This window comes from Fukomys damarensis, unplaced genomic scaffold (genome assembly GCF_012274545.1).
Source record: "Fukomys damarensis isolate Sample0158 unplaced genomic scaffold, DMR_v1.0_HiC HiC_scaffold_7, whole genome shotgun sequence".
NCBI classification, from domain to species: domain Eukaryota; kingdom Metazoa; phylum Chordata; class Mammalia; order Rodentia; family Bathyergidae; genus Fukomys; species Fukomys damarensis.
In genome coordinates, this window is record NW_022900919.1 from 40,323,612 (window position 1) to 40,333,306 (window position 9,695).

Here is a 9,695-nt window from a genome sequence, read left to right on the forward strand (position 1 = left end):
AACTCACTATGTAGCCCAGGTGATCCTCCTGCCTCAGCCTCCTGAGTGCTGGGATTACAAAGGTTATTCGGATAGTCATAGTAGAAGCACCATGGTTTTTTTTTTTTTTTTTTGGTTGTTTGTTTCTGGTACTGGGGATCGAACTCAGGACCTTGTGCTTGTGAGGCAGACGCAGTGCCACTGAACTAAATCCCCAGCCCTTGTGCTTTTTTCGTTATGCATCCAAAGACCAATAAATCCTAGGGCCATCTTTCAAGTTTAAAGAATGGATATGAAAGTCACGCCCCTCCCAGTTAGCCCAAAGGAGGCTGAGAACCATGATGCTTTCAGTTTCGGGTGAATCTTTTATTATTTCAAACTGAGACGAACATATTATCAAAGATAGCAGCACATTCATTGTCACAAGCATACTAATATGTCTATTTTGCAAGAAAGAATACGCTACAGGTCATGCTCTTCGTGTTGTTGATAGCATTCTGGCAAAAATTAAGGACATTTCCAAACATTAAGGAATAGTAAATTCTACTTTCTGACTTTGAGTAAATAAATGTTGTCTTTGAGCAGTGGTAGAAAACAGGTAATCCAAAGGCTAGTTCTTAAAACTGCCAGTTGTTCCAGAAACCATCAGCCCCTCTGGCTAAATTTCTCAGCTATTTTCTGTAATTCCAAATCCATCACAGCCAAGTTTTCCAGTTGTTTTTCCTGAAAAATAGAGAAAAGGGGAGACGTGAGGTTCCAGGTCACCTTATGTAGCTGTTGTTTGAGACAGTAGGAAATTTTAGGGCTGTTCAGAGGCCAGGTGAGTCAACCTGCATCTGCGTTCTCAAAGGAGCTCTGGTTCCCTGACTGATAGCTTCAGCCACCCCAAGGAACTTGTGCGAAATGCAGATTCGTGGGGTCGACCCTGGGAAGCTGTACATCTAGGATGTTCTCCCAAACTCGAACTAGCTCAAAGGCCGGGCTTCCGGAAGGGCGATGGGGGCACTGGACTCATGGTCGGATTCCCGCACTGGTAAATTCAGCAGCCACCTGTGCCGTTGGAGGTGGGGCTCCCTGGGGATGCGTCCTGGGAGGTGCGGCTCCCCCCGGCCCTTCCCTTCTCTCTCTGCTTCTTCGCTGCCACGATGTGAGCCCCTTCCCTCCACTCCGCCCCTCATCCAGGCCGTTCCTACCCTGGAGCCAGCTGACCACAGACTCTAACCTCGGGCCAAATAAACCTCGCTTCCTTTAGATGTGGGTGTCAGGTTTTGTGTCTCAGGGAAGCGATGAAGACACACCCGAGACTACTGAATCACAACCCCTGAAGACTAGAAAACCCTTCTGATTCTGAAGCACATTGAAGTTTGAGAAGCACCAACCAACACGATCAATATTAGGAAAAAACATCGGGTGGGAAAGTACAGCTTTGATGATATTCTCTTTTCCAGATGCAAATTCTTATTGCAGTAGGACCTAAACCAATATAGACCCAACCAACTGATTTCTGTAGTGATCAAGAAGACACAAGAACAGTGCTCGTCAGAGTTGGCTGGACATAGGAATCACTGGGATCTTTGAAAAATCAGGCAGCACCCAGTACTGCTCACACAGAATCTGGGGGTGGACCCCATACTTGGGAATTTTCCAAGCTCTCTAAGCGATTCCAAAGTGCAGATGAGGTAGAGTATCATTGCCATAGAGAGAGGAGGCCAGGGAAATGGAATACAATTACATGGGGGGTGAAAGCCAGCCCCAGAAGTGGCCTCCCCTCCATTACTAGGCTACGTTCGTGTGGTGAAAAATGCCACAGTCGCTCCCCATTATTTTCAGATAATGTTGAACATAGCACATTAAACTTCATCATCATAAGTTAATTTTAAACAAAAGTCCCACTCTGTACCTCCTCCTCTGTCAGAGCTCTCTGGTCGGTGTCTTCCTGCTCATTCTCTGCCTCCTGGAGTGTGCTCCTCTGTTCCTCGGAGTCATAGAAGTCGGGGAATTCAGCTGACTTCTTCCTGTAATGAAGGAGCTGGTCCAGCTCAGCCACTCCGTCATACTGCCTTTTCAGGTCCAGTTTGGGAGCCCGAGGGAAGCTTCTCTTCTCATATCCCCAATTCACATCCTCAGAGAAGGGCCTTTTCTCCCACCAGTCGTAGTTGTATTCAGGGAAGAAAGTCTTCTTATTTAAGGTCAGCCCATTTTCTTCTCCATCTTCAAGAAAATTGTCATCCATGTTGTCTCTTCTCTCAAAATGGCTGCTCTTCCACTGGAGAGGGTCAAAGTATGGATTGAACAGCACCCCTAACCTCTTCCTCTTTTCAGTGGTGTGGTGGGAAGCATATTGTTTGTCTGGAAGCCTATCTTCTTCCCTGTTTTCCCTAGGGTCTCGGAGGTCCTCCTGCTGCCGCCACTTTTCTTGGGCTCCTTCTTCACCATAGTTGAGGTAATTTTTGTCCCGGTCTTGCCACTCATCTTGTGGATGTCTCCTTGCCTTGTCCATCTGGCTTTCCTGAACGTGGTGGTGGTGTCCTTCAACCAAGAACCTTTTCTCTTCTCCGTTGTCAGGAGTAGAATAGGCCCCTGGTTCCCCTCCTCCCCCTCTGTCATGGTGTCCCTTCCCCAACTTGTGGCCCGTCTCTTCCTCACTTTCTTCACTATATCCCTGTGCTACACTGTTAAGCTCTGAGCTGGGGTGGTTTCTCTCAGCCTCCTCCCCCCAGCTCTTCTCACTGTGAGGCCTTGCAGCCCTGTAGTCCTCACTTCCTCTGCCCATGAATTGTCCGCCCTCCAGGTCCTCAGAAGCCTGGATACCTGGATAGCCCCTCATTTCTCCCCCATACTCAGGTTCTTCCTCTGAAGCCCGATAATGGGTAGAGTGGTGGTGTCTCTTTTCTCCTAAACCGGTCATGCCCATGTCTGCCTCCTTAGATTCCTGTCCCTTTTCCTCAGAAGGGTTCTCTTCTGGAAAGGATCTGTCAGGCCTGGTCCTCCCATGGTGATGTCTGGGCCTCGTGTGTCGTTTGGCCACCTCGGAGGAGGTCGTGTCTTCCTCACTTTCCTCAGATTCTTCCTGGCTCCGGGGTTGGCTATGAGATTCTTGAGGGCGTTTTTCCTGGCTTCTCACCTCCTCTTCAACCTCCTGGCTGCTCTTCTCCCTGCTGTGTGTCTTCTCAGGGAGCCCAGCAGAGTGTGTATCTGATTTGGCCACCAACTCTTTTTTCTTGGCTGAAGCCTGGTTTCTTTGGTTGAGAAGGGCATCCGGTGTCTCTCCTGCCTCGTCAGTGTGTCTCCCTTCACTGGCGTCTTCCCCATGCTCCCCCTTCTGGTGGTCCTCTCCCACTTCTTCTTCGCTGCCCAAGGCCTCACTCTTCTCAGAATGGCGAACCTTGGCTTCCTCAGGTATCTGGCCATTGTCCTTGGAGGGATAGAGACTCCTCTGCGACTCATCCATGCCCTGCTGGCTGTGTTTGCTTTCCTCTTCCCATTTCTCCCGGTCGGCCTTTGTCTGGCCTTGAGTATCTCCCTCCCCTGGGGCTCCAGCTTCCTCCCTGCTGGAGAGCTTGCGGGTCTCTGCGGCATCACCTGGGTCTCTTAACAGTCTTACTTCAAACTTTTTGTTTTCATTTTCACTTTTCTCTTCGCCATTGACCTCTTTTCCACCTATAATGAAAATAGAAGAGTAGATATAACCTCAGAGATGCTTGGGTTCAATAAATACCAGCCTTGGTAACCACTGAAAATTCTGGGTTTTTATTAATTTTAAGTGAATAAAGAATATACTCACATTCGTGTTAAAAGCAAATACTATGAGAGCTCCTTGACATTAGCTTAAAACTAATGGTAATTCCCAGTCTACCACTCAATCAATGATTTCACTGAAATCCAGATACAGATTTATGAAATGTTCGAATTTAGAACCAGAAGAAATCTTAGAAATCATCCAGTCCAACCTCCTTTGCTTGAAGACGTAGAGCACATTGAGACTCAGTGTTATAATTTGAGATCATTCGTTCCGTATTTACTCTAAGTAGGGTGAAAAAGCATTATGTGAAAGGCTGTAAATATAACATAGCTAAAGTTAAGCAGCCAAAGGGGAAATTTCAAGAGGCAAAGGAACATAATGAAAAGTGATCTCAGAACAGTCATGCACTGCGTGGCTGCATGTTTCGGCCAAGGACAGACAGTTTGTGCCACAGTGGCTCTTAAGATCATATCACTTGGTGAAGTCACAGCTGTCTTTGTTTGTAAGTACACTCTGTGATGTTTGCACAACAAATAGCCCGATGCTATGTGACTAACTGATAAGAAGACATCCATTTCCTCCCTGAGAAAATTGCACAGCCATAGAAAGGACCTGCATGTAGTTCCCATCCTCTGCACGTATTTTTGATGCTGAAGATAAATGGAAGTGTCCTGAGTGGGAATCTGTGAGTCAGCAGGAGATGGTGTAACTGATATTTTGCTGTTCTCTCCTATCTTTTGTGACCGTCAATAGCTCTTTCACTAAGTCCTTCCTAACTCAAGGGCACCCATGAAAGGAGATATGCAGTTAACACTCTCTCCACTGTTAGCTGGGAAGGCTTGGGTTTCACCTATGTCACTAAACAGATAAGGTGCCTGAAGCCAAGGTCGCTGGCGGCTCTGGACCGACGTCCACACTGTCCACTGTGGCAGACTTTGGTGGCTATGGGGCACTTGAACTGTGGTGACAGGTAAGACACACACCAGGTTTCTAAAATGTCATACGGAAGGAAAATGTAAAATGTCTCAATAATTTTCTGTATTGACTATATGTTGAAATGATAATATTTTGTATACATTAAATAAACAGTACACATACATTGGTTATATATATTCTACATTAGATGAAATATATTGTATAAAAATAAAATATATTATTGGAAATACTTCATAAATGTTGTTACTGGGAAATTTGAAATTATATTTTGGCTCTTCTTACATTTTTATCAAATGGAACTGCCAGAGATTTAGCTCAGTGGAACTGCTGCCTGCCTCACAAGCACAAGGTCCTGAGTTTGATCCCCAGTAACCCCCCCAAAATGGCACTGATGAGTCATTTCTGAACTGATTTTGACAAAAGGGAAGACAATTGATCAATTTTATCAAAACATCCTGCAAGTAGTGGACTGTCCTGTACTCTCTTTTTAAAGCCTGGCCTGGTATGATAATAATATTCTCATGTTTTTGAGGCAACAGGAAAGTCCTTGAACTTCCACATCCAGATACCGAGGGCGGGCTCAGAGGTTGCCAGGCAGGGCAGGGCTAGCACGTGGGCACAGGGCAGCAGGGAAGCTGAGCGCGTTATCCCAAAATTCACACGTGGGGTCCGCGGGCCCAGTGTGATGGTTCGAGAGGTGGGGCCTGCCGAAGATACTTCTGCCACGAAGAGCCCCAGTGATGGGCGTGGTGCTCTAGGTAGAAGAGACATGAGCTGTGGGAGGGCACAGTGAGAAGGTGGCTTTCTAAAGCCAGGAAGTGGGTCTCACCAGACCCCTTGATCTTGGACACCAGCCTCTGCCACTGTGAGAAACAAATGCTTGTTGTTGGAGCTGCCTGGTCTCTGGCTGTAGCATCGTGAGCTAAGAGGCTGAAGGAGAACGGATCAGACAGGATCTCAGCCTCCAGAACAGAAGCCGTGTGCCCTTTCCTGCTGCCTGCTGGTATGTGTGGCTCGTAACTGTCAGGAACAGAAGTTTTTTGTTTTTTCCCAGTTAATGTTGTACTGCCTGTAGCATTTTGGCCTGAGGCTTAGCATCATCCTAAATTTAGCGTTAAGCCCCTACAGGTGAGACTGGAACAGGGCTGCGATTAGCAGCTGGCGGCCACCATCAATCTGTAAAACCAAGGTGTGAAGCTTACCCTTACTTTCAAGTTAACAGGGGGAAAATGCATATTTCATCCTTGTTATGCTGCAAAGATGAGCAAATCAACCCTGGTCAGAAAGATCTGATTCACGTCTGCTGACCAATGGGACTGTGCGTTCCCTGCCATCTCTTCCAGCCATAAAACACCGGTTCCTCCCTTCTGCCCAAATGCTCACTAGCTCAGTGAATGCGAGCCGATGCAATGTGTGCAAGTGGAGATGGGTTCAGAACGGGCCCAAAGCCTCGGGAAGGGATTCATCCATCCTGTTGCCCAAATCTCACGTCTTCCAATTAGCTTCTGACATACTGCCAAGAGAGAACTAAAATAGCACAGAAGCTGCAAACCGGTGACCCAGAGATGAGTTCTGCTCAGCCCGAACAGACAGCATTTTTACACAACTCAAATTCCAAGGCAATATTTAAATATCAGGAGATGTTATTCTATCATTTTATATTCCAGGACCCCCACAACTAGCCCCCCTCCTCTAATCACAAACAAGCACTTTCCATCCCTCCATCCACCCAAATGGAGGGCTGTTCTAAAATTCTAAACTATGCTGGGAGTGCAAATGCATGCCTAGAATCCCAGTACTTTGGGAGGCTGAGGCAGGAGGATCACAAGTTTGAGCCCAGCTGGGTAACTAACTCAGTGACTCAGTGACCCTGTCTCAAAATAGAAAGTAAATTAAAAAGGGCTAGGAAAGCAGCTCAGTGTAAAGGTCCTGGGCTCAATCCCCAGTGCCATAAAATGAAACAAAAACAAACAAAGTAAAAATCCAAAATACGAATCCAAGGAATTTAAGAATTGATAGACTATCATTAAGTTCACCTCCTTCATTTTACTTTGAAGAAAGAATCAACAGAGAGGCAAGGAGGACTCTTCCCCATGGTCACACAGCTCCTAAGAAGTACAACAGTAACGACGACAAGACCAATCTCTGTCTCCCCAAGTTCTAGCCTGGTCATCCAACACCCAGGAGGACCCTGAGTTCACTGGAGGGGAAAAGGAGGGAGCAGGAGCCAAGATGATGCAGGGACAGAGGTCTGCGCACAGTGACACTTACTCTTCTTCAGGACTTGCCGGCACTCGGGGCTGATGGGTGGAACGCTGGACTTGGACAGAGCATCTGAGAGGACCTCGATGATGCAGCGAGTCACCTGGGGAGACACACAAGGGGGCTGGAGAAACTGAGGCCATCGTGGCTCTGACTTAACCCAGAGCTGCTTCCGGGGAGGCTTGACTCTGTGAGCTGCGCTCATGAAGGGCACTTAGGTCAGAGACTGGGCTTACAGGGCTGCGATGAAGCCTCCCGAGGCCCCAGTCCTACACAGGCTGATACGAGAAGGCACTGAGCTGTGATTACCTTGAGAAGGGACGCTAGGCCCTCCAGGAGGGATGCAGGACCTCAAGGCGGGAGAGGCGTCCTGGCTCCTACCCCCTCGGCATGAGGGAAACCTGGCACTGTGTGCATTCATTTGGTTTGGTGTGATAGGGTATGGAGGAATCTAGAGCCCAGACAAAGTCTGAATTCTAGACTTCGACTTACCACTTCCTCATTGTGGTTTCTGTTATCCACAGGCACAGAGCCGACAGCTTTGAAGGAGAAAAAGAACGGAAGACGGCTTGAGTTGGTTCTGGAGGCCATGTGACTCAAATGCACAAAGTCATCTCACTCCACGCAGGGGCAGAAAATTCTATTCTCAGTAGAATTTGTGGTGGCAAAGTAGTAACTGAAGCATGGTATGCTGATTACCCTAGAGTAGCTCAACTTGTTATTACGGAAAGCAAGAAAAAAACTGAATGTTCATGTTAACAGTGAAGTAATCAAAACACACAAAACATTTGTCAGGCTATATAATAAATCTGAGAATATCTTCTAATTTATTAATATCTCATAAAACTATTAAGGTTGGATCCTAGCTTAAAAACATAACTGCAAAAATAGATTAAGGAAGTCCTTCTACTAAAAAGGTGTGAAGACTCCCAAGTTCCTCCTAAAATTCAGGGCAGGAAAGATCTAGATGGCAAAAATAATCTTAGCGAGTATTACATGAATACTATGTGGCTACTTCATACATGTTCATTTTGAAAGTGCACAGTAGCTGCCATAGAAAGTGTGCCCCTCCCTGTAAACGCTCTTAAGGATATGAAATGAACTAGATTGTTTCCTGAGGTTTTCCCCAGCCCTGTGACTTTGCTAAGTAATAAACTCTACTTGAAGGCTATTATCTCCCATTGCCAGGGGCTGGGGGTGGGAGGTGGGGAGGTTAGTGCTAATGGGCACAGCGCTAATCTTTCTAGGGTGATGAAAATGTCCTAAAGTGTGATAACGGTGAAGGGAAGATCTGTGAATGTACTATAAACCATTGAATCGTGTACTAGAAAAGGGCAGATTTTGTGATATGTGAATTGTATCTCAATAGAAAACAGTTTAAAACAATGTCATGTGTCCATTTTAGCTGATATTCCAATATGAACCTTTACTAAAATATTGTTTTATATAAAAACTCTGTATTTTACCACAATAGCACTGTTCCTGTGGCCTATTGCACAATGTACTACTTATCCTTTTGGTCTCTAAAGCAATTCCTTGCTGAAAATATAATATAATTTTAAATTATTTATTTGGCTTTCTTTAATTAAATGGAGAACAACTAGTTAGCAATTTGTAATAATGACAAAAAATGTAGAAAATTCTGAATGCATATTCCTTGCAATAAAATTAGTTACCACTGGCTTCTATTTTTTTCTCAACAGTTTTGATTCATTAATCCGTGTCAATAATATCTTCATGTCCAATATCTCAATCCTATTTAGGAGTCTCAATCTCAGGAGCAAACAATTTTCTGTAAGTCATTAAACAGCCAAGGCAAATCTTGACTTTATTTGGTGTTGGTATACTTACTTTTCAGTAGTCTCAAGACTGTAGTTATTTCAGTGCACACACACACACACACACACACACACACACGCACCTTTCACATCTTCAGAGATCATTTCTTTGAGATTCAGAATAGACTGAAAGATTAATCTCATAATCTTCCACACATAAAGAGAAACTGTCAAACATGTACTACTTACATTTTCATTCTCCTAAATTGACAAAAACATTTTTTTTTTACTACTCCAGAGATACTTCTGTGGTTATTTTATACTCTAGTTATTTTCCTGGAAGTACAAAGTCAAAATGCCTAGTGCAGTTTCCATTCATAACTGGAAAATTGATTTATTTGAATGTGAAATTACCTCTCTCTAGATGTGGAAATACACAGCAGAAATATGTCACATCTGTCCACAAATACATGAACGCATTCACATAAGAACACAAGAAAAAAGGTACATCTTGGACGCATACAAGAGTTGGTTTGCCTCATTGCATTTATATAAAAATGGTAATACTGGTACTACAGGAAATTGTGCGGGTGTCAACCAAACCGCACTGCATGTAACCCTGCCTCACTGTGGTCATCTGGCCGTAAAAAGCCAAACAGGAATCTGACTACAACAGTACCTCTAGACAGGGAGCGAGAGCGCGTGACACTGTAGAAGGGAGCTGGAAACGCGGGTTTCCCTCGTAGGGCGACATGCTGTCTTCCCATCTATGGGGAAGCTCAGGTCCGAAAAGACCGAGAATCTCAGGGTTGGCCTAGGAAGCCTTCTGGCTTCCTCCAAGTCAAATGGGGACGGAGGTGACGGTGGGTATTCCAAAGAGAACACCCAAAGAAGAGAGGAAATGAAGAACCTCAAGCAGCAGCCCTCCCTCTCTGCCCGCGTCCGCCGGCTCGGGCCGGAAACCTGGGGAGCCGGGCCCGGCGCTGTCCGCGGTGCTG

The 9,695-nt window shown here is 45.7% G+C and overlaps 1 protein-coding gene across 1 annotated transcript; it reads right to left on the reverse strand.

The window, feature by feature from the left end:
* Nucleotides 1-555: 555 nt before the first annotated feature.
* On the reverse strand, nucleotides 556-7,647 carry Chgb (chromogranin B). The gene is made up of 4 exons (XM_010607515.3): nucleotides 7,412-7,647; nucleotides 6,929-7,022; nucleotides 1,880-3,639; nucleotides 556-702 (listed from the first exon to the last, which is right to left on the reverse strand). Exons 1-4 carry the CDS (start codon nucleotides 7,508-7,510, stop codon nucleotides 625-627), a joined length of 2,031 nt encoding a protein of 676 aa, XP_010605817.1. The 5' UTR covers nucleotides 7,511-7,647; the 3' UTR covers nucleotides 556-624.
* Between the last annotated feature and the right edge of the window lie 2,048 nt (nucleotides 7,648-9,695).